The sequence below is a fragment of the Protopterus annectens genome, chromosome 3.part1 (assembly GCF_019279795.1).
Source record: "Protopterus annectens isolate FY-2018-M chromosome 3.part1, PAN1.0, whole genome shotgun sequence".
NCBI classification, from domain to species: domain Eukaryota; kingdom Metazoa; phylum Chordata; order Ceratodontiformes; family Protopteridae; genus Protopterus; species Protopterus annectens.
In genome coordinates this window covers 367,332,779-367,358,595 of record NC_056732.1, presented here as the reverse complement: position 1 = coordinate 367,358,595, position 25,817 = coordinate 367,332,779, and the positions used below count along the sequence as shown (strand labels likewise).

General features: G+C 39.0%; 1 protein-coding gene across 1 annotated transcript in view; it reads right to left on the bottom strand.

Annotated features, from left to right (window-relative positions):
* Window positions 1–25,817, bottom strand: part of CHN2 (chimerin 2) — a 2,549,636-nt gene that overhangs the window by 675,199 nt on the left and 1,848,620 nt on the right. The window contains exon 6 of the mRNA XM_044066825.1: window positions 24,632–24,917. Coding sequence (XP_043922760.1) covers window positions 24,632–24,917 — 286 coding nt within the window. The remainder of the gene's footprint in view (window positions 1–24,631; window positions 24,918–25,817) is intronic.

Genomic DNA, 25,817 nt, shown 5'->3' with positions numbered 1-25,817 from the left:
TGTGTGTGTGTGTGTGTTGCAGTTACTTTAAGGGCTTGGGAAGGGATACATAGTGTTGTGCGTGTGTGTGGTACTGTATGTGAGTCTCTTGTGTACTGGTGGTGTTACAGACAAGATTTTCCTAATGTAGGGAATAGGGTATGGGTTAGAGACAGGAGCAGGGTTAGCATCAGGGATAGCACACACTATATAGGTGGTGCAAGGGTATGAAGGAATAAAGCACTGACTTTGCCCCAGGTATCTCAATTTCAACTAGCAGCTCAGGTATTAGAGGAAGCAGGTATTGGAGGACCCAGGTATTGGGGGAACCAGGTATTGGAGGAAGCAGTATACGAAAAAGAAGAATGAAGAACCAGGATGCCACATGGGGGTGTGGATGGTGTCACAGTTGGTCTAGGAGGAAGACTATAACCATGCTTTCAAAAGAGCCTTACAGTTCCATAATCATTGACGGCACATATATACAAATGTGCACACATTTCCACATGCAAACAGATAGCAATTTCACAGCCGCAGTAGGAGATATTAGTGCTTAATGAAGAAAACCACGATACCTGGAACAACTCCTGGCTTTCATCTGTCACACTGAGGGGAATAAATAGGCTGTAAGGCTGTCATCCCTGGGGAAATTAATGGGTCAATAAAGTATCCACTGGGAGACCAGAAACTAGTTATGGGGATTAGCCAAAAAAGAAAGAGCATCGACTAACCTGAGGTCAACAATCTTGAATAGTCTTTCACTTTCAGTAATATAAAAGATGATAATTTTCTGGAGAAACTCCCAGCCCTTGTAAACTTTTACTCTTTGCAGATCTTTAGTGTGCTTATTCATTTAATACATCATGTCTTTTCAGATTGCACACTAGACTTGGTAGCACCATTTGAACTGAATTTCCCTGTTATTAAACACCTCTTCCAGAACTAGCCATCATACTGACATATTTGACTAAGCAGAATCTTCTGGTGGTAATATGTTACAAATTAAATACAGGGAACTTGTGATAATGTGGCAATTGTGGGGCGGGAGAGAAAAGAATGGCCAGGTCTGGACTGTGCTCTCCACTTTTACCTTCTTTTTAATAATTTTAAGTAATAGCAGTTAAGAGTTTACCTATTGCAAGTGCTGCTTACTGACTCTGACATAACCCTTTAGCACAAACCACTTTTCTGATGGGAAAACCAGATTGGCTAACATGATCTGCTATGATTATTTCTGTATTCTCTTTCACGTGTTTGAATCTGCCTTTTGAATACTTCCCTAGCTTCTTCACTCAGGTTCTCCATTGTAAAGTTGTCTGGTGTTTTTTTAAGACCTGCGTCACATTTAGTTTGCAGTTGTCTGGTGTTTTTTTAAGACCTGTGTCACATTTAGTTTGCTTCTACTTTGTTTTGAAGTTTTTAGTGTTGGTGTTGTTTCCACTAATCCTACTGTTTTCTAACTGCTTATTCTTCCGTCTTCTGGAAACATTTGCTGCATATCCCACTGATTATGTTCATAAATGTAAGTGTCTTCATACCTGCTTACCCAAACTATTCTGAAATAAAGTAAATAACCGAATAAACAAGTAAACAAACACAGAAACAGACATGTCAGACATTGACAAAGGAACAAGTTTTTACTAAATTCATCACTGGCATCACTGGTAGAATGAGAGGCAGAACTTTGTATTGTATCATCAGATGTAAAATATAGACTTTTGTTGTGAACGGCTGCACGTTCATTTCTTATGCAAAAAAGAAAGAAACTGTAGTTCAGCTGGCAATACAAACAACCTACATGGCCTTTTTCATTGAAGCTGACAACAACAGATAAATCACATTTCTCTGAAATGGATAATAGTACTTCACCCCCCCCAAACATGCACTTCATTCACACTTGAACTCTTTATTTCAAATGTGAACAGCAAGGAGTTAGCAGAGATCATCTGCTTTCTTAAAGGTTATACAATGAGTCAGCAACTTTGCATTTCATGTATAAAGGTTATATGCCCTAAATCCCAGATCATATGATTCTGTCTGAATAATTTGTTGGCAGGAACAATAACTGCTTTTGCTATACCCAGCTATCTCATCAAGATTTAACTGCAGATAAAGCACTGTAAATGAAGTCTTGCAAGAAAACACTGACCTCATTGCAAATATCATAACATAAATCATATGAGGCAGCTTATCATTTCATGATGTCTTGAACACAAGTTTGCAAAGATTATATCACAAACATCTATACAGTGCTTCTCTCTGCAGTATATGTGCTGACTTCCATAACCCAGAATTATAGGTTCATAAGTAAATACCAGGCTAGCTACCCTTGAGGGCCACTTTAAGCCTAGTCAATGTCCCTTTTCATGCTTGAATTAACCTATCCCATTTGGTATTAGACTGGCCTATACCATCCCATGACCAATAATTAAATATTACCTTTAGTGAAAATACAGGTGGCGCAGTGGTGCAGCAGTTAACGTCACCTCACAGCAAGAGGTTCTCTGCTTAAATTCTTGGCTGGGTGCTTTCATTGTGGAATCTGCATGTCCTCTCTGTGTTCACATGGGTTTCCTCTGGGTACTCTGGTTTCCTCCAACATTCCAAAGACATGTGTCTAGAGTGTTTCTCCCTGGGCCTCTGCTGAAAATAGGCCTTGTCCTATTCAAACTTTCCTTGGTCAATAAATAAATAAACTGGGATCTTGCCATAGATAATTTGAGGGGACCCATGCATGGGATAAAGCCTTTAGAAGCAGGCTGTTTCTGTTTCCCATCCATAGATCCAAGTTGTGCTTGTATATGGACGGGGATGAGCACTGTTTTATGTGGATGGGGAGTCTGTTCCACAGCATTGTTATCCCCTGTGAGATAGCACAGTTCTGCAAAATCTTACCATAACAGTAGATGTCCTTCCTTTCACTGTTGCAGTATTCATAATGTGTGGGGTCTCTTGCCAGTATAGTAAAGCCTTTACATCCTCCCAGCACTGTATGTCAGATGTATGCTCTCCACGCAGTCATAGGGCATAAAGGTGATGTATGTACACTCCATGTTCAGAAATGAAGTGCCCCAGGAGATCCAGAACAACTCCAGCAGAAAGGAGAACCTGTATATCCAGACAGTAAAAGAAACAGGAAAAAGTCAAAGACCCCTTGGCCAGCAAAGAGTTCCCAACAGAAGCAAAGGGAAAATTATGGCAGGATTGAGGGATTGAATACTGCAACAGAGAAAAGACAAACATCTGCTGTTATGGCAAAATTTTACACAACTTTACTATGTCCTTCCTTTTCACTGTTGCAGGATTCATATTGTGGGAGATTAATTACCAAAACTACTGCAAAAATTTGAGGGAGAAGACACAGAGCAGCCCTCCACAGTCCCATGAAGGATACTCATTCTGGAAATGACATCCAACTTGTAATGTTTTGTAAAAGTGTGGACAAAGGAGCAAGTGTCAACATCATGGATGGATCAAGTATCCAAACTCTTGGCAAAGCTCCAGAAGAGGCCACTGCCCTCATAGAATGAGCTCATGCTGAAGCAGAAAGCTTTTTTCCATGAAAAGAATAGCAAAAAGAAATGACTTTTGAAAACCAGGAGGAGATGCTTTGCTTAGAAACCACCAAATCCAATGTCCTGGTATGAAAAGAAACTAAAATCTATGGATAAGCCTTTAAATTATCCAAATAATACCTGAGTTGGCTATGCAGATCCAATGTGTGAAGAACCTTCTCACTAGCAGATTGTGGAGAAGAAGAAAAAGAAGGAGGCTGAACAGACTGATTAAGAGACAACCCATTGACCACCTCGGGAATAAAAAGAAGGATTAGTACGCAGAGACACCCTATCCCTATGAAAAATCCAAAAGGGAGGAGAAGGCATTAGAGTCTGAAGTTCAGGCACTCTTGGCTGAAGTAAGGGCAACCAACAAGCCAGTCTTTCAGGTGAAGCATTACAAAAAAGAAGACTCAGGCTCAAAAGTTTTTCAAGGACAAATTTAAGGTCTCAAGAGGGAGGAATATGTTTTCTTGGGGGCCTGATCTGAAGGATGTCTTTAAGGAATTGCTTGACCACAAAATAAGAAGCTAACTGCTGGTTCAAGGCAGACAAGCAGAGATTGCTGACAAGTGAGCTTTAATGGAAGAATATGCTAAGTCAGCATGGAGCGGTTCACACAAGTAAGAAAGGACCAAAGGGACTCCCATTTTTAATTTCTCCAAATTCCTTGGGTTTCTAATACAATGACAGGAATGGACCCCATTCCTAAGTCAAAGTATGATTAAATTTTATGAAATTAGTAGTGTTTCACTCTTTAATGTCAGCCAAAAGTGCTCTTCGCAGCACTTGCAATGTGCCCAGTAATGACTCCTTCTGCAGTTCGTATGGGGTTACATGTATTGGTAGCATATCTAAATATGATTTTAGACTCTTTTTTTATAAGACCCATTGCTCCTACTACTATTGGAACTATTTGGGTATCTTTCTTCCATATTGCTCTCAGTTCTGCTTGCAGATCCTGATATTTTATAAATTTATGTCTCTCTCTACGCAGGACACTGTAGTCACTGGGTGTGGCAATTTCAATGATCAATGCTACTTTTGTCTTCTTTTCTTGGACCACTATATCCAGTTTTCTAGCATCTATCTTTTGAACTGTTGGTAATGGATGACCTCATATGATGTTGACTTCTTCATTTTCTATGATGCTTTGTGGCTCATGTTTCCAGTGTTTTTCAACCACTTCAATGCCATAATGTTTGTACAATCCCCAGTGCAACAGTCTTGACACATTATTATGCCTTTCAGTATACAGTCCTTCTGCCATTAGTATATCACAACAAGCAACAAGATGTGAAACTGATTCCAATTTGGTTTTAGAAAACCTACATTTGTCTGTTTCTCCCACATGTTCAAAGGACTTTGTAAACCAGTGTGTACATAGCCCACTATCTTGAGCCGCCAATATTAACGTTTCATCTCTTGGTTTGAATTCATCTCTCCTTAACCATTCCTGTGGTTGTTCCTGATTAACACAAGGTTCTTGCAGAAGTTTTTTATACTTGCAACTATATTTATGCATTTTCCACATTTCTTGACATTTCATCTGATCCTTCATCTTATATTCTTTCTTTTGTTTTGTTTTTTGGCACATTCAGTTGCTGCCTCATTTTTATCTACTTCTGGTTTGATTTCCATTCCTGCTTGATGCCAATATGCTTCTGCTAGGTTAAGCAGGGAAGTCATCTTAGATTTATTCTCCTCATGTTTCAAAACATTCACTACATTTGGATCTTGTGAGGTCAGTAGATATGTGTGGAGTCCTACGATTGCAGATCTGTACATGTAATCATTTTCAAGGAGGCCCATCCCTCCTTCGGAACAGGGAATATATAATCTTGATATATACTGATTTTTATAAATCATTTGGTGAGCATGAAACATCCTTCTTGTTTTAATATCGAATCTACCCAACACTTTTTGGGGCCAGTAAATCACTCCAAAACTGTAAGTTAGGACAGGAAAAGCAAACTGATTTATAGCTGGGATCTTGTTCCTAGATGTCAATGTTGTTCTCAGGATTAATATAAGTCTTCTAAAGTATTCCTTACTGAGTTTTATTTGCATTTGTTCATGTTTTATTGCTGATCCTTCATTAATTCCCAAGTATTTATACACCCCCTCTTGCTCAAGTTCTTTTATATTACATTCTTGTCCCAAACTGATGTTTTCCTGGTGCTGCAGTTTTCCCGCTTTAAAGGTTGCTTTTGCACATTTATCAAGACCAAATGACATTCTAATATCATCTGAAAAAGTTTTGACAACCTGCAGCTGTGCTTTCAGTTCCTCATCAGATGAGCTATACAGTTGTAAATCACCGACAAAGAGAAGATGAGAAGTAATTAGACTTTGTTGTTTTCTAGAAGCTGAGTTATAGCCATGGCCTAAGCTGTTAAGTAAACAGCTTGACAAAGGGAATGCATGGGAATGGAAGATGCTATGAATCCCAGAAGTCTGAGAAATCCCCTTGCAGGAATGAGAGAAAGGGAAAGCAGAGAGTGGAAATAGGTTGTCAGAGACAGAACATTGGGAGAAAGAAGAGAAGCCAGCATTGGAATGGTTTGGATTCTGCAATGTGGTCTTGACTAGGAGATACTTCTTGATCTTGATGGTGAATTCCAGAATGTACCAGAAGGAACACAGTGAGGTGCAGACCCAGCAGAAGATTAGACTGAAAGGGATACAGAAGAAGCAGGTCATCCAGATATGGGAATACCTGGATTTCCTGAAGACTGCAAAAGGTCCAGATATTTGGTGATCACCCTTGGGGCCATAGAAAGAACAAAGGGCAAAGCAGATAACAGAAAATGAGAGGAAGAAAAAGAAAAATGTAAAAACTTCCTGACAGTCATACTGAGACTTTTTGGCCTTCTTTTTAAGAGATGGCTGTACCTTGGGGCAGACAGATTTGGCCATGGTACCCTGGGTCAAAAGCCCGAGATGTTTTGTCTCAAGACAAATTGATAGAGGACAGATGGCAGCAAGCATTTTGGGAGCAAAATCCTGACAAATAGTATACTGGGTATGAGCATGTGTATGAGCACCTAGTCAGAAGAAATACTTTTCATGACACTCTTTATGGGGAATCTGTCTTGCACACTAAAATTTTCCCTTCCTGGATGATATGAACTCTAGCTACACAAGTAAAGGAAGAAAATAAAGGAATCACAATGAGGTATTTATCTGTAAACAGCTCATTAGAGACCATCTCAGTTAAGGGCATTCAGACTGATGTTCAGCTGTGACATTCAGACTGGCAGCAAAGAACTTTTGAGTATGGAGTGTACATACATAACCTTACTGAACTATGCCTGTGTAGGGAGCATACGCACCCAATGCACAATGCTAGGAGGATATAAAGGCTTGGCTACACTGGCCTGATGTTGGGCTATCCTTGGCAGGAGAATCCACATGTATTGAATACTCTAACAATGATAAGGAAAGACACATGCCTTTATATATAGAATGTATATATAGACCTATAGATACATTTTCTTTTTTCATTTTTCAGCAGTTTTAATTATTCATCTTACATATGTTTTTGCTGTGAGGATAGGAGGTACTACCAGCCATGCCAGGAGAAACACAGGACAGTGGATTTGTAACATATGCCAGCACAGCTAGCTGGAATTATGTAAATAATTATATGTCATTTGTGTAGCAAACTGATTTGTACAGATGATTGGGTTTAAACATCTAATTCTAAAATTGCTTGTGTTAAAATGTATCAACAGTGTGCCCTGCTAGAAAGAAAAGAAATGTACATGCACTATTGCAACTGAATTAAATGTATAAGTTTCAACAGAGGATACTAGCAGAGCAGAGATTAATCACAATCCAGCTGCAGCAACCTTTAAAATATATCTCAAATTAAATTACTTTATGGGTTAAGCCATAAAGATGTTATCCCACCATTTTGAATGGAGACAGAGGCACAATGAATGTGCTAGAGAATAAGTTGTAGCTCCTATAGAAGAGTGGAATGATTTCATGGTTTTATGACTTCCAGGAGATCTGAGCAAAGCTCTCTGTGTATGGTAACACATAGGTGCTAAAATCCTGTGAGCTTCTAGTGCTGGTGATAGCATGAGAAAACAAGTCAGATGACCAGATGTGTGTGTGATGTCCTTCTGTAAGCCAAACATAATATTTAGATATTAGTAGGAGTTTGCTCTCAGCATTCTGAATTCTGTCTTGGAACTGATAGCAAGGGCCACTCACCCACATTATCTTGCCTTGCGGTAGGGAACAGTAATTCTTTTAGATTAGTCAGGAAAATATAGTGAGATTAGAGATACTGTTTTCTATAACTGTGGGAAACTAATATTCCCTGTGACTGAAGCTGTGGTGTTTACTGTAAATAGATATTTAGTATTTTCATGTTCTTCTATTAATTATTATTAAATATATTTAAACTTCTTATTGCGGCTGGTCTTTTTAGAAAAAATATTTAAGTTTTTGCATATATTTATTTGGTGATATCTCTGGCCATTTCTGAAAGCCTTGCTGTTTGGTCAACATTACCATTTGTATTAATATTAACTTCACTCAGCATACTTGGATACCCTTTCAAGAGCCTTGTAGTAACTGACTGGTGGCAGTGAATCTACCTTATAGTCTGGATGAAGTTGGTAGAGCAAGTAATCTGTGTCATCCTTTCACAGGTGTGTGTGTGTGTGTGTGTGTGTGTGTGTGTGTGTGTGTGTGTGTGTGTGTGTGTGTGTGTGTGTGTGTGTGTGTGTGTGTGCGTGTGTGCGTGTGTGTGTGTGCGTGTGTGCGTGTGTGCGTGTGCGTGTGTGTGTGTGTGTGTGTGTGTGTGTGTGTGTGCTACTTGGGGCAGGGACATGAAGCACTGGTTTCACACTGAAGGTGCTAGAGAACTTGGCTTGAACACTTGGCTGACAATCTAACCCTACAGCTGTACTAGTGGAGAGTCTTACTGGGGACCTGGAGGGAGACAGATAGAGAAATCCAGAGCCTGGGCTTACTGTGTTCCCTGTGTGCTCTTGGAGGAAATTGTGCTTGATACAGAGAGGTCTGCATCTGGAAATACTAAGTGTATCCATTTGTATTCCAAGTGAACGTCCCTCTCCAGTGTTAGTGGTGAGGATTCAGGCTCCTTGATTACTGGCCCAGCATGGGGTCATCACACATGTACTATATATATATATATATATTTTTTTATTTTATTTATAAATTAACCATTCCCACTGCTGCATTATCCCTTAGGCTATATGGCCTGTGTCCTGTCCTGGAAACAACAACTCACCAGCTACAAAAAACTCCATCTCTATCCCAACTCCTTAACTCAAACTGCTGTTTAGCTATTCCCATGGAGGAAAATCAGCAGTCAGAGTGAGTCTTTCTTCAGTACTTTCTTTCCTTCTTGAAAAGAAGCTTCACTTGAATTCACAGGAGAAACAACTGGCTAAATGCTTTGTTTCTGGCAGATAAGTCCCCATTAGGCAACCCTCCAATCAGAAATTATTGCCCTTTTACAAAAATAGCATTTTATCAATTTTTTTGACTAATTGCGGTATTTCCTCTGTAAATAAACCCAGTATTTTGCTCAGTATCAGGAGTATCCTTTCAATTAATAATTTTTTTTTATCCTAGAGTATTTATTAAGGTATTTGGGGCTTTGTTTTGTGAAAAAAATTCTGTACTGCTTGTGTAAATTTTGAATTTTGTGGCAAAGTAAATTTTACTGGAAAAGAGCAGAAACTGTCAGTGTAATGCTTGTGCCCACTTTGTGATAACCCACCTGCCATTTTGATCCTGTCAATGTGTGTCTGCAACTATTAGAACAGCACTGACAGGAGAATTTTGTTAAATATTGTGTACTGCTTGTCTAAACTTTGAACTTTGTAGAGCAGGAAAGTTTACAGAGAAATGGGCAGGGAAGTTCAGTGTAATGTGTACAATCACTTTGGACAACCTACATGACATTTTGATTATGTCAATGTGCGCATGTGTGTGTGTGTGTGTGTGTGTGTGTGTGTGTGTGTGTGTGTGTGTGTGTGTGTGTGTGTGTGTAATTGAACAATACCGACAGATGAATTCTGTTTTAGTTTTATATTTTATTAATAGTGGTAATCCTAATTGTTAACCAGGTAGGTCTATTGGACACATATGGTCCCCTTTCAGGGGTGACCCGGGAGCAGTGTGTGGTTAAGTGATTTGCTCAAGGTCATACAGTAGACAAATGAGAAAGAAATCCAACCCTATAGCTCATAATCTTAATATTTGCAGAAACTGCCAATGTATATAATTTCATAATCTAATGGACTGAGGAGTGTTATGAGTATAAGTGTGCTGTTTGTGAACACTCATTGACAACTTACCTTCCAACAAACTCGCTGCTGCTATGCTTCCCACTTTTGGTGCCTCTTCTCCGGTTACAGCATGAATACCTACAGTGGTCCAGCTGGCTCTTCTCCTACAGTACCTAGAAAGAAAAGAATCACTTAGCAAGAAATCATTGTCATTGTTGTAGACTCAGTCTAGGCCTCAGCCAGTACTGGGAGAACTTGCAGTGGCCATTCGTTGTTCTTCAGACCATCTTCTCTGCTTCTGGGAGACACTGGGAGATTCTTCTTGGGGTAACCAAGGCAAGATACCATTAAACTGGATAGATGTCCCTCCTAGTTGGTCCTCTTATGCTGGAATTACTACTAAAACGTAAATGCTGTTCTTCTAACAAAGTTATTACTCTTTAAAAAAGATGAGTTCCTTTACTTGACAGGCATTACAGCCAATAAATCCTGGTCCACAAGAGAATCCATTACAAATGGGCATTCCTCGTAAAATGATTCCTGAGGAAATAGGATCTAATGATTCTGATTTCTGACAGATATAGGGCTTCTTCCCCTGTAAATGCTCAAGGCCAACTCTCTGATTGGAAGAAAAACTTTTAATTTCTATCCTCATCTGGAGGAATTTTCTTTTAATCAGACCTTTGCCAGGATAAATGAAGTATTTTTATGAAAACAAATAGATATTCCTCCTGAACTGAGGAGCTATAATGATATGTTACAGATGGATATACCTCATTCCTATCAAATCCTTCCTACACTGCCAGCCATGGCGGGTGTATTGATTGTTGTCTGTATTATCCTGATACCCAGCTGTCAGTCCCTAAAACTCAGATGAACTATATAAGGTACTAGAGGCATGTATGTGGAAACATATGCTATGTCACATGGGCAGTCTGCGGAACTGTCTCCCATTCTTCCTACAAAAAGTTATTTTTCAAACCAAACTACAAAATCACACTACCATCCAGAAAACAGAATATTCCAAGAAATGGCAATCTAAGACTTCTTATATGTAAGTCTATATTTTTTGCCATTTGGTCTCCACATCTCAGGACTCGACAAAGTGATTCCCATGATTTCAAATGGTTACCGTAAATCTATATCCATATGCATCTATCTACATATATATATATATATATATATATATATATATATATATATAAAAATAAGTATATATATGTATATATACGCACACATGCTCACACACACACACACACACACACACACACACACACACACACACACACACACACACACATACATATACATACACCTTGAAACCTTGAATACATAAACGTAAATGTATAAATCATACTTTTAGTATAGCTGCTGCAAGTTGCATTGTTGTATACTTGTTTATAAAACTGGTCATGAATGGAAATTTATGTTGTTTACAGTTGAATCATGAGGTTCACTTGAGTCCATGGAGCCCCTCTTATAAAAAAAAAAATGCACTGTGAGGTCAAACAAAACTGAACTCTTTGGCTACCATCAGGACTTTGGTAAAACAACAAGGAAAAACTTGAAACAACTACAGTTCTACAGTCAATGCCACCTACAATGTCAGCCTGTCTTTGGTTGGTCAAAGAAATGTCTGTCCTACCAACTCCCCTCATTACCTTGTATCGCCTTCTGCCTTTTTTTTCCTTACAAAGTGTGTTTGTATTTCATCACCGGTGACTATAAACAGCTTCATGTGCTCAGGCACACATTTTACCTTGGCCAGTGTGCAAGCCCAACTGTGCCAAGCATATTGTTTGCCACATATCACATTACAGTGAGTCCAATAACAGTGCATGCACTTGTCTATTATAAAAGCTATAAAAATTAATAAGTTATAGAGTTTAATAAGAAATGTAAGGGTCAGAATACCCATGTTGTTGGCTTGATGCAGACATACTGCACCTGTTGGCCATCCTAGATCACCACTGTGCTGATGTACGCTTGCTCAATAAGCAACCCAAGCTTAACAGTGTTGCAGTTTAAAAGCACAGTATAGAGTATACATCCTGTTCAACTGTTTTGACAAATTTATCTGCATTTGTGCTCTTGTAATTAAAATGGGATATAATCCTGATCTATTTCAGGTAATTGGCTTAGTTATATAAAAAGCAGGTGTTTATGATGGTTTCCCCTGCAAAGGACAAACAGGACAGTTAGCAAATTAATCAAAATTCATTTGAATGTGTAAAAAAGCACAGGCTACTCTGTGTCAACATCCAATGCCTGTTTGTTGTATATCATCAATTAGGGTGTCCCATTGGTAAGATGCATGCTGTGCAAGTTCATGTAACAGCAGGGGTAGATAGTCACAATGAATATCACTGTTCAACGTGAAGACTGTTCATCAACTACAATCTTAAAAAAAATATAAAAGCACCAGGAGGTTTTTTCTTATATAAGTCAAGCAAATTTACTAATAAATTTACATTTAAAAAGTGTCCAATTTTATTCCTTTCAGTAAAAACATCTGAAGATAAGCTTGTAAAGCAGCATAACTATCTATTTAGAAAAAAAGTCACATTTTGAACACATGCATTTAAAACATATATTGCTAAAGGGATTATAGCATATCATCAAGCATAATAATGTAATACACTAAATATTTAAGTTGCACTATGCAGTGGAAACAGAAATGGAAGGAAATTCAATGTAATTTCCAACAATATTATAACCAGATACTATCGTTTCAGAGACTCGTTTTTGAAACAAATTTGAATTTCAGTGTGCATCATTTAAACCTGGATCTTTTGTTATCTCAAGTAATACCTGCACATGATATTTCTTATATCAAGTTATTATCTAATTTACCCTCTAAAAAATCAAGGTATACTTGTATGAAGACATAAAACATACCTTTTAAAGTCTTGACCAAACGTATTGTGCCTGAATCCAGAAATTTGCTGTCTGTGTACATGACTTAACTGCAGTGTATTACACTGCAGTAGTCATACTGAGGTCTTTTGGAATCAAGCCCTCGGTGTAAGCCTGTTTATAGATAGATCTTACACTGGAGTAAGCTGCTTACACTCTGAGAGCAACTCTTTTGACATCTGGCCATTATGTCTATGCAAAGTACAGGTTCCATTTGTTTTTCTTTAACTGATAACTGTGCTCATATATCTTATTTGCAAGTTTTATGCTAGTTTTACAATTATAAAAGCACAGCAAAGGGTACATTCAGCTACATGCTCTAAATTTGTGGAAGCACAAGTAAAATGCTCAATAGGGCTGACTGCCTAATTTAAAGAAATATTATAATAAAAAGGAATAGTAAGTCACAAATGTCTGCTGTCTAGAGAAGCCACATAATCATAAACCAGATGTGTTGTTGGAAATCAAAACTCTAGCTTTCTTCAAATCAGATTTTACTTCTAAAATCTTTCAAATTTGGTTTCTTTGGTTGACAAATAAAAGTTTTCCAATGACCCGTTACAACTGTTTGTGAGTTATTAAAATTATCGAATTATTTTTAGTAATGTTCATTATGGCTTCAGAGCTGAATCAGTAAGTTAGAACCCTTGCTGACTATAAGGTTATACACTACTTTGGTGGTTAGCAGACAGTCATACATTCTTAATGAACTGGAGCAAATGTACTGAATCCATTTTCACGAATTCCCTGCATAACTTCTTTATAGTGTCCCTTATGGTACCTCTGCTAATTAATTTTTTTCTGGAATATCTCTAGTCATTTGGTACACATTGCATCTTTAGCAGCGAGTCTTTTAATTTCTAATAAATTATCCTTTTCAGTATTAGTCTAATCATGAGAAGAACGCATGCTTGTATAATGTACATACTTATTGACAGCAGTACATTTAATAATAGTATAGGTGCAAAGTTTATTAACCTTGTTGTCTTTACATACATTTCAATCTAGAAGTTATACTAATTCATCAATATTTGACCTCCTAATCCACAGCATACTGGATATGTAACTTTATTACCCTTTCCCCCCACAATGAACACACTGGTCTGTTTTAGCCAAGATGTACTGGCTACCTGTTCTGCACAGACCAAACTCATTATTTGGATAACATCTATGAAAGACTCATTTCCTTTTCTGCCTGGCAGGCTTTTCTTAAAACATCTATGTACAGTCCTTGATTCCTACCTTCCTAACACCTCCCTCCCTTCTCTAGCCACAGCCCAAGCTGCAGTGTGCGTGTCTACAGCATGTGCTCGAGACATATTTACTTGAGACACAAGCCATCAGTGCCACTCATTAAATTTGGCAAGTGCTCTAACTCCCATTAACTTGCCTCTCATAATGCTTAGCATCCCTACCAGAACCCTATTCCTAACCCTAAAAACTATCACTCACTGCCTATTTCACTTGTGTGGACATAAATGGTGCACAGCTGCACACAATGCAGCATAGCAGCACGATACAGCACAACAGAGGAAAGCAGCTTACCTGGGTATAAGACACATTATTAAGCAGATAGGTGCAGTTACATAATAAAGTACATTATACTCGACTGAGCTGCTTTCACCCATTGCACTATGCTCTACTGTCACGCCTAGGAGGGATTCATAAAAATGTTTCACTGCTTAGACAAACCTAGAGTCAGTACTTTAACATGATAATGAAGACATCTCATGCTCTCATTGATAGGAACATGGCTACATCACTTTGGGAGACGGTGGGATAAGTATAGTTGTCAGAGAAGATGAATATTTAATTGTTTGCTTTTACTTCTACACTGATATGGTATTCAGCTCTTTATGCTGCGCAACATATCAACAGGGAAGGTGGATGTTTGCATTGGCAAACAGCGCCCATTTAAAGGAGGAGTTATGGCTATATGAAATGTGGAAGATTAACAAAAAGAAATGGACCGTGGGTTCAATGTTCACCTTGTTGGAAATGTAATCTTGTCAAAGCCATTAGAAGTAATGTAAAGCAAGATGGCAGGATTTTGTATCTGAACTTGCACTACTGGGATTGCCAGGAGGTGGTCCCTAAATAACCGGGGAAAACACTGCCAAGCTGTCATGGCACACATCCAAAAAAATATTCATGCAGCAGAGCCATCTTGAAATGAAAGCACATGCAATATAAGCAGAAGTGTTAGCAAAGAGTTTAGTTACAGAAAATATGCCAATATACAAAGAATAGACTTTTATAGATGTAAGAAGACTAGAGATACAGTATACATTACTTGTAGAGGATTATATTCTACACAGCACAACATAACCATGCTGCAGACCTGCATTTATCACAATATCTTGCCATAATCAGGATTTACTTGAGGAGAACAAAGCAAAAAGTGTGCATAAACATTGCACAGTGGTAAATACTGAGTATGTCTGAGACCTAACCAGATGCATTGACATTTGTAGAACATTGACGTGGCTGTGATTCATAATGTAAATGTTTTGTTTTCATTAAATTAAAATTGTATGTTCTTAAAATCTGCTGTCACAATACTGTCATTTCTCTACAAGGGATCAAACGATTCCTAGCCTAATGCTTATTTTTCTAGCATGGTATCACAGTCTGCAATTGCTTCAACCAGTGCAATCACTACACCACCCATCCTACCTCCAAGCCAGAATAGATGTGTTCTGTCACACTTATTTTGCAGATTTCCCACATGTACACCTGTTTACTGGTGTGACTTTTGCAAAATGTCCAAATTTCTGGCTCATATTTTAGTCTGTTCCTCATAAAATTTGTGTTTCCGAGTAAAGTATCAAGGATTAAAGTCACTAAACAATGAAAAGCGTTAGAGTTTCAGACTCCATATCCTTCAGAAAATCCACACTAATGCAGAACCTGTTATTCTAGCAACTAAGTTTATAAGAGCAATATTTAAAATCTGTTCCTGTTTTTTGGGCCTTTGTCTCGCCCCATTATTTTTGTCTTTGTCCAGAATTCTTGCACTAAGAGGTTGAGAGATATGCCCACAGGGACATCAGCAATCATACTTATCATTTCAGTTTGTCATTATAAATTATTTCTGGATAGTAGGGTTGCAACTCTTTTATGAAAGAAGGGTATTGCTTTGTTACTGTACAGCTCTCTGTGATGCATTTATGCAAAATTTTCCTGCATTATTGCGCAGCTTTCATGGCTTGCATATGTTTGTGGAAAATGTCTCATAACTATCTTATTTGAATCCTTCTTTACATGAAAACTCTTCTTTGAAAGCTACAGAGTTCTCAGCTGCAGTAAAAACCTGAAATATTTTCTATTTATACACAGACCACAACTTAAAGTGGTATGTGATTACAGTAGCATTAAAATTAACATGACTTGCATGTATACCAAAGTAATTTAAAACAGACCTGCTGAGAGGTTATACGAATCCAGGTATTGGAAAAGGCTGGCATTCAGACTAAATAATACCATTAAAGTTAAATATACTGATATAAAGTGACCCCTTCTGTCCCAAAGGTATCTGCATTAGTGAGGAGGCTGACAGTATAGACGTGGCTACTCATTTATAAATTCTCAGGGCTCCTTATTAGTACATGCATGACAAAATGTAGGCAATGGCCGATTATTGCACCATGCAAATTATTTAAAACCGCAATTGCCCCATGTGATCCTGTTTGTAAGGACAAAAAGAAATAATTCTATAAAAATAACACTAGCATTTACCCATAAGCAATAAATCCTGTTCTATGTTTGCAATCCATACTATGTTTTATGTACTTAACAAGTTTTAACATAATACAGACACACTTCCACAAAACAGCTATTAAAAATTGACTGCATACTTGGAAAGGCAGCCCTATTTAAGCAATGTACTGTCTCGACCATTCAGATTATCCTATAGGACGTGATCACATCCTCCCTCTCCGTCCTCCCTACATGACTATTTTCATGTATGTTTATTATGCTGATATCTCTTGCTGTGATGAGTAAACCCAAGAAAGGCAGCTGGTCCTAACAATATTCTGGGGTGTGTGCTTAGGGACTGTGCTGACCAATTAACTACTGTTCACACTGACATATTCAACATCTCTCTGCATCAAGCCACAGTACCCAAGTGCTTCAAAAATAAAACCATTATACCACTGCCCAAGAAATTTCCACACTCAAGCCTGAATGACTACCACCCAGTAGCTCTCACCCCCACTGTAATGAAGTGCTTTGAGAGATTGGTCAAAGACTACTTAACATCAAGTCTTCCTGCATCACTGGACCCATTCCAATTTGCTTATAGAGCCAATCGGTCTATGGCAGATGCCATCTCACTGACACTTCACTTATGCTTGGCACACCTGGAGAACAAAACTGCTATGACCACATGCTATTTATTGACTTCAGCTCAGCCTTCAACATGGTCATCCACAACATCTGATTGAGAAACTGGTCCATCTGGGTGTTAGCACTCCTTTATGCAACTGGATGCTGAACTTTCTTATTGACAGTCCACAAAAGGTACACATAGGCAACAACACCTCTATGAGCATCACACTGAACACTGGAGTACCTCAAGGATATGTCCTGGGTCCCCTGCTGTTAACCATGCTGACATATAATTGCATCACTAGGTACAACACAAACCACATTAATAAGTTTGCGAATGATACTACAGTGGTGGGGCTCATCAGCAATGGTGACGAAAAAGTCTACAGAGAGGAGGTGTGAACTAACTGATTGTCTGGTGTGACAACAACAACCTGGCTCTCAATGTGAATAAAACAAAGGAGATCATAACAGACTTTAGGAAGAGACACAAGGCTCATTCTCCACTCACAATGAAAGGAGAAACAGTGGAAAGGGTGAAGAACACACAGTTCCTGGGGGTGCATATTGCTGACGACTTGTCTTGGTCAATAAACACTAATCACATTGTCAAGAAGGTGCAAAAGTGTCTTCACTTTCTAAGAAGGTTGAGGAGAGCAAAACTACCACCTTCAGTTCTCACAACCTTCTACAGGGGTACCATCAAAAGCATCCTGACAAGTAATCTCTTGGTGTGGTATAGAAACTGCACAGTTTCAGACTGTAAACCTCTCCAGAGGGTAATGAAAGTGGCAGAGAGAAATATCAGGTCCATGCTCCCATCTACCCAGGACTTGCACTCTGCTTGGTGCCTCAGCAGAGCCATGAAAGTAGCAAAGACTGTACCCATCGTGCCCATGGTCTGTTCTCATGTTTGTCTTCATGCAGGAGATACCGTAGCTTGCATTGCAATACCACCAGATTTAATAGACGCTTTTTTCCACAAGCCATCAGACTTCTGAACTCCAGTAATAACATACACTATGCTGGTCATTGAGGTCTGGAGTTGCAACACTGAAGTAATTCACAGACATATGCAATAACTCTATGTAAGCACAATCTTATTCCTTATTTGCAATATTAACAATGCCAGATTAACATTCTGCACAGTATGCCACATTAGCATTCCGTGCAATTTGAAATCTGTCTGATTCTGATCTGTGCAATATATTATCTGTGCAATATTTTGGGTACTGATGAAGACATGTAAGTGGAATAGTCTTGGTGCATCTCACTGTACTTGTTACTGCACTGAATACATGTCTTACTGTTGTTATTGTTGGTTTAGCTGTAGTATATGTGTTATTGTTGTATCAATATCAGTATATGTTGTATGCACATTGAGTTTGAAGTAACACAATTTTGTTCAGTTGCATTGCAGTGTGGTCTAAATGACAATAAAGTTCATTTTGACTTTTTGACTTTGACTCTTTCTTTTCTATGCACATTTGTGGGATTTTTATTTCTCAACAAGCATTTCATCCAGACCTTTCAAATGACAGTTCCAAGAAGGTATTAGTTTTGCTGTTGACTCTTCTGTTGAACACACAAAGTCTGAACTTCCAAGACAAAATATTAATTAGTAAAAAATTACAAGAAATTCCTAACCAAACTAGAATTTTCACTGTATGATTCCTTAAAATCTCAAGATAATGGGATATATGCAAATTAACCCTTAAGGCCATTAGGTGTTTCATCTTTATGGTAGTTCTGAATGTCAATGACTTTTTTCATTTTAAGTCTGTTAATGGATAAATTCAGCCAAATAAAGCCAAACACCACTAGCTGTGGACATGCATGTTTCAGTCTTCTTCTGACTTCATCAGTACAGCATAAGTGGACTGTTTGGTTAACCTTTAGAAACACAGGGTTGTTGTACCCGGCTGGTATCTATAACCACAGTGAACACTCTAGCTTGGCTAGGATTTTCTTGTTATTCATTACTAGTTGGTTTAGCTGTGTTGTGTTCACTCCTTTATTTAGTTGGTAGATGGTATATTTTGCAGATACATTACAAGTTATGGATTTGGCTTTATTGGTCTAAATTTGTCTACTAACAGACTTAAAAAAGTCATGGACATTCAGAACTGCCATAAAGCTAAAACAACTGATGTTCTTAAGGGGTCATTTGTATATATCCCATTATCCACTTTTACAATAAGTTTTAAGGAATCACGCAGTGAAAACTCCAGCTTGGCTAGGATTTTTTTATATTTTTTTATTAATTGGTAAGACAAAATACTAAGGAAATCTAAAAATAATATAAGACATTAAATGTTCAGATTAACAGTTGGAGAATAATACTTAATATGGTCTTTCTGTATCATCTTTCAGGGTGAATACGTATAAATGTTATACTGCATCAACTAATCTTGGATATTTACTGCACATTCTTAATTAGTATCAGTAGCTCATACTCATTGACAGTGATTTTCTGTTTTTCTGAGGAAAAGACATCAAATTCCAGAATCTAGACTTCCTGGGTACTCAAAAATGATGAATTTTCATGAATTTCATCAAGACAGATTACTCATTCATCTTAACTTTTATTTCTTCTCATCCTTATTAAATGCAAACACAATTGTACTATGTCCTTCCATTCACTGGTTGCAGTATTCTTAACAGCTGGGAGAGTGCCAAAGCTTAAGAAGAAACTTGGGTGGAGGAAGGACCAGAACAGCCCTCTAGGAAGCCATGAAGGATGGCCCTAGCAAAACCAGCTCTAGCTCTGTAGTGCTTGGTAAAACTATGCGCAGAAGTCCAGGTAGTTGCTTCAAGAATGCAGTTAGCACCCAACCCCTTGAAAAAAAAGCATCAGAAGAAGCCACAACTCTAGCAGAATGAGCCTTTACAGAAGAAGGAAGGCTCTTATCAAGAAAAGTATAACAAAAAGAAATAGCCTTTGACATCCAAGAAAAATAGTTTTTTGGATGCAGCTAAGCCTAGATTTAATCTTATCTAAATAAAATCTGAGTTGTCTATGTACATCCAAGGTATGGCAGATTGCAGAGAAGGAAAAAGTTAGACTAATGGACTGATTAAGTGACAACTCATTAACCAACTTAGGCATAAAAGGATCAGTAGACAAGGGCACCCTACCCTGTCCTTATGAAACACCAAAAAAAAGAGGGCAAGACATAAGGGCTTGAAGCTCAGGCACCCGTCTTGCAGAAGTAAGGGCCAACAGTCTTCCAACAGCAATGTTGCAAGGATGCTGAAGCACAAGGCTCAAAAGGAGCCTGGGTTAACTTCTTCAAAACAAAATTAAGATCCCGGGGGGGAGGAGGAAAAAGCTTCATGGGAGGCCTAATATGAAGGACACCTTTAAGGAACTGTTTAGCTTCAAATTTAGAAGCTAAAGGAGGTGATAAAAGCAGACAAGCAGAGATTGCTGATAAGTGGGCCTTAACAGAAGAATAGGCCATACCAGCATTGAGCAATTCACACAAATAAGAAAGAACCAAAGGAACATCCACAATAAGTGGATCCAGGTTGTGAGGGGGACACCAAACCGAAAATCTCTTCCCTTTGAATAAGTAGGATTTCCTAGTATTGGGTTTTCTGTCCTCCTGCAGGACCCTAAGCACATCCTCAGAAAAAAAGGTGTCTTTGTGAAATCAAAATCCTATCACCCAGTGCCAGTTGAAAAGCTGACAAGTGGGGTTGGAGGAGAGATTCCTTGTCTTTTATTAGTAGGTCCACCCCATGAGGTAACTTGTGATGACTGCTGTTGGCTAAATGCAGAAGAAGAGGGAACCAATGCTGTCTCAGCAAAAACGGAGTCACCATCAAGATTTTGGGACCATCCTGTTGAATTTTGAACAGGACTTTTGGAATGAGAGGAAGGGGAAGGAATGCATAAAGAAACATCCCCTTACAAAAAAAGAGAGGGTGACCACCTTACACACCAGAGGACCTGGGACTCTGGCACAAAATAGAGGAAGTTGTCTGTTCAGAGGGGAGGCAAATAGATTTCCTTGAGGAGTACCCCACTGGTGGACAATGTCCAGAAACAAATCCCTGTGAAGCATCCATTTGTGGGATTGAGTTAAGGACCTGCTCAGACTGTCTGCCACAATATTATGACCTGAAAGAATGTAAACTGCCTTAAAAGTCACTTGATACTGGACAGCAAGATCCAATACCAGGAGTGCCAGCCGACAAAGACGGTAAGATTGGGTTCCCCTCTGTTTGTTTATATACCACATCACTGTGTTGTTGTCTGTAGACACCTTGAGAGGTCCTGGGGACAAAAGAGGATGAAAAGCCTAAAGAGCCAGGAGAAGTGCTCTCATCTCTTTCATAATGTGCTCCTTCTATAGAAGAGGTGACCACACCCCCTGTACCTTTAGAGAGACAAAAACACTCCCCATCCTATGTCTGAAGCATCTGTGAACAGTTCCTTAGAGGGAAGACTGGGAAGAAAAGGGAGCCCTGGAAGTACCCTCTTTTCTGGGAACTAGAAACATTCTCCCTTTGGGACACAGGCACCACTTGAATAATATCCTGAGTCAAAAGGTGTCAAAGTACCTCCGGGGAAAAAGGAAGTTGTTCCAGAGGAGGCTGAGGAATACCCGTAAAAAGGGGGATGGGATTTCCACACCATGAAATACCCCTGGCGAATAATGAACAGAACCCAAGAATCTTGAGTGATCTGAAGCCAAACAGGAAGAGAGAGAGAAAGGCAAAGAGAAAGAGGAATGGGGCTGGGAAGAGACATAGTCAGACAGCGCCTGGTTTGTCTGGAAAGGAAGACTTCTGAGTCCCTGTAGTCTGATTAACCTTAGCAGGAGGAACCTGTTTGCCACTATTTTTTTCTCCTAGTAGGAGGATGAAATCACCTGCAAATAGGCTGGCTTATTAAGGTAGTTTCTCTGAAATTGTGGAACAGGAGAAACAAACATGTGTTTGAGTTCCTGGAAGGCCTTCCCCTTATTTTGAAGGGACTTAAATCTGCATCAGCTTCCCCAAACAAGTATTTAAGAGGGTCATACACTGACTTAATCTTGATAACATCAGGCAATGGTTGAAGCCAAAGCCAAGAATATCTCTTTAGCGCTGACCCAAAAGCAGCAGCCCTAGAAGAGGCATCTGCTACATCATAACTGCACTTGATGGAATGATGAACCACCTGTGAGAAAGTCCCTAACAGTGAAAGAGCAGAAGTTTTGCCCTCAGAGTTTCAGAAATCAGAAATAACTTGACAAGCCTGAGAAAGAAGGGCCAACACATACCTGGACATATGGGTCTGATAATTAATAGCCCTAAAAGCCAAGGAAGCTGAGGTGTAAACCTTCTTAGCTAGCCTTTCTATGTTTCTGCTGTCTTTATTAGAAGGCAGTAACTTGGGGGAAGGAAGCAATTGGGAGGGCTTGTTAGAGGCTACAGACACCACTGAGGGGTCAGCAGCAGGACACTTGTACAAAAGTTACAGTCCTCAGGCACCTTATAAAACCTACCAGGCTTCTTGGCAGTATGGGGCAGAGAATCATGAGCTTTAGAGACATTAGATAATGCATCCAACTGAGCAGACAAAACAGAAGGACTAGCAGACGGTTTCAGAGATTCCATCTGTAGCAACTCATAGTACCACTTATGGATTTCAGAGATCTGAGCACAATCCCAATTAAAACATTACATCATCCTGGAGATTGTGTCCCCAAAAGAAATTTCTCTAAAGGGCATATCAGGACTGTTAGATTCCCCTTCCTCTGATCCATAGTCCAAAGCAGAGGGAATTTGGGAAGAGTAAGCAAGGGATTCCTCATCAGAATCCAACTCCTCCTCAGAAGAATCCTGTTCCCTGGGCCTTTTAAGGGGAGTAGAGAACCAAGAGGTGGCTGGAACAGAAACTCCCTGAGGAGGTTTTAATGCCATCAAAGCATTAAACAAACCCTGAGTGAAGGCCTGCCACTCAGTCTGAAGGTCTCTAGGAGCAGGAGAGATAAGTTTAGCTTTTTGTTTTGTCTTTAATGGGGCATCTATCCTGTAAAACTTAGAAGAATCTGATCGAGGATGGCATTCAATAACAATAGTTGAGACTTTTTCCCTAACTAAAATTTGAGGAACACCCCTAGGCCACTTAGAAATAATCAACCATAACCATCCAAAATGGATGCCTGCAAAGCCTCATGGAATCTGCTGAAAGCCAGATCCCTGCTGGCCTCCAACCTGGCTGTGGCAGAGGAATCTGACAATAAAGCCAGGCAAGCCTCTTGGTTCTCACTGACCTCAGAAGAAACGTCTAGCGGAGGCTGGACAGTGGAAGATTCCAGTCTTGGTTTTATAACCTTCTTCTCCACTAATGGCTGACTCTTGTAGCGGGAAGTTCCTCCTATGGTATCCTGAGCGAGATGTTTGAGTCACTGATTCTCTAGATACAATAATAGGGAAGCTAGCCTACCATGTAGAGTTTTCTGTACAAAACCCTGACAAATGAAGCAGGACTTATAGTCGTGAGAGGCTCCTAGGCAAGATAAACACTGGCCATGGTGGTCTTTATGGGGAATCTGTCTCCTGCACTGGCATTTACCCTTCCTGGAAGACATTAATCTGTAAAAGCAACAAAAAGGTAAGAAAAAATAAAGCCACAATGGGGCACTTATCATCAATGGCTTGGAGACCTGTAAACAGGACAAAGGTATGCAGAACAATGATCGGAAGATGAGTTTGGATTGGCTGAAAGGACATAGGTGTTCACACTGACAATCCAGAGATTTGTTTGGACTGGCAGCAAAGAAGTTCTGTGGACGGTACATTTGGATGTCACCTTTATGCCCTATGCTATGTGAGGAGCAGGTCTATATTAGATAATAGAATGTTTAAAGGTTCGATTGTCATATGGTCGACACCATATGAGCTCTGCTTGACTTACAAAGCCATGTCTGACCCAGCTCTGTTAGAAATGCTACATCTAAAAAAAATCACAATCCCTCCACACCACACACTCCAGAGACCTCAACCTCATTCCCACAATAAGCAGAACATGCTAGAGGGACAAGATCCTCACCCAAAGACTGCCCATGCTCTGGAATAGATTTCCCATACATGTCAAGTAGAGCACCTCGCTGTCCCTCTTCAAGAGAAATCTTGATGAGTGGATGAGTAATAGAAAGTTCACCCCAGGATCACTCCAGTGGATCTACTTGATAGAGGCACTGGGAACTAATGTCGGGTGGCATGATGCCAGGGCACTTCTATGGGCTAGGCTTGTAAAGGCTCCAGGGCCATTAGCCTAGTACACACCTATGAACATATGTATGTCATTATGACTGGAACAAAACTATGTGTATGCATGTGCTTTTGGTGATACATATCCCTGTATCTATCGATCAGTCTATCTCTATATCTATATACATCATTGTATATTAGCCTTTGGTCTACATCTGACTCTTCAAGTTTGTGTATCAGTTTCTATATATCTACATCTTGTTATGTATTATGTATGCACATAAACACACATATACACAAACACATGCAAAATTATATGTCAAAGTAATAAAGATACATGCAACAACCATGAGGTCATACCTTTTCTACTGAGGAATTTTCTTCATTCATTAGAGCTGTTTTCTTGGAATTGTGTCTTGCTCTACTGAGCCTTTTGGAAACTTTTTCTTTCAGCATAGTAGCATATCCAATCTGCTCATAAATAGGGTTGGTAGTCATTTTTGAAATATATTCAGCAGCTTTGGATTCAATGTACAGAGTTATTAAGCCATCTGTTACTAAATCATGGATTGACTCAAATCTCTTCTCTCCCACAAAATGCTTCCCATCATAGAACAGGCGATAGTTCAATGTCTGATTACCAAACCTGTGGAAATTAAAATAGAATATCCTTAGTAAACCCTAAGTCAAAAAATAAACATCATTAATTAAAATGTGGCACTGTCATAGGATAATCCTCTCAAACACATGAATTGTCAAAATGAATCTGTTAGAGTTTTCTGAAGAGTTCACTTTTTTTATCAACACACATTGAGTTCCAGACATCATCTATGGAACATGACCTTGTAGGCAATATATATTTAAAGGTTGGTGGTAAGGATGTTCTGGCAATATAACTTCATCACAGCAAATAAAAACATGTCTGTATAGCCTTCATAATACTGCTCTGCTTTGTCCAATAAAACTTTCTGCTATCACCTGAGTCACGCTTTTGGAAAGAAAGATGACTACAGGTACTTCAACAAACAAACATCATGTAGATGAAGGCAAATAGATGTCAGGAAAAACACTTTCGCTTTCTTAGAGTCTTCAAAGGCATAATTTCTCTAAGTTTGTACATCTCTGATAATGCTGGAATTTGTACCCAGACTCTGACTGAAACTCTTCAGTAACTAGACAAATAGAGCAAAGAGTTATTAGGTATAAGAGATCTCCTTATCCCATGTACAGATATCAGATTAAAAGTCAGTAAAGTCACTTTGAAGGTAATTCCTCTAGAGTATTGGTGACTGGAATTTAAGAGACAGGCATCTGGTGTGACTAGGGAGTACAACTGTCTCTGCTAGCTGGAAGATAGAAATTATGCACATATCCAGCTGTCCTATCTAAGCAGTATTACAGTTAACATATACACAATGACACCGTACCTCTCAACTGCTTAGCACAAGAAAATTATAGACAAAGCCAAAAATAATGGGGGTATAAAGACACTAAAATAGGGACAAACGTTTAAAAAATGTTCTTAGAAAGTTGTTAGATTAACAGG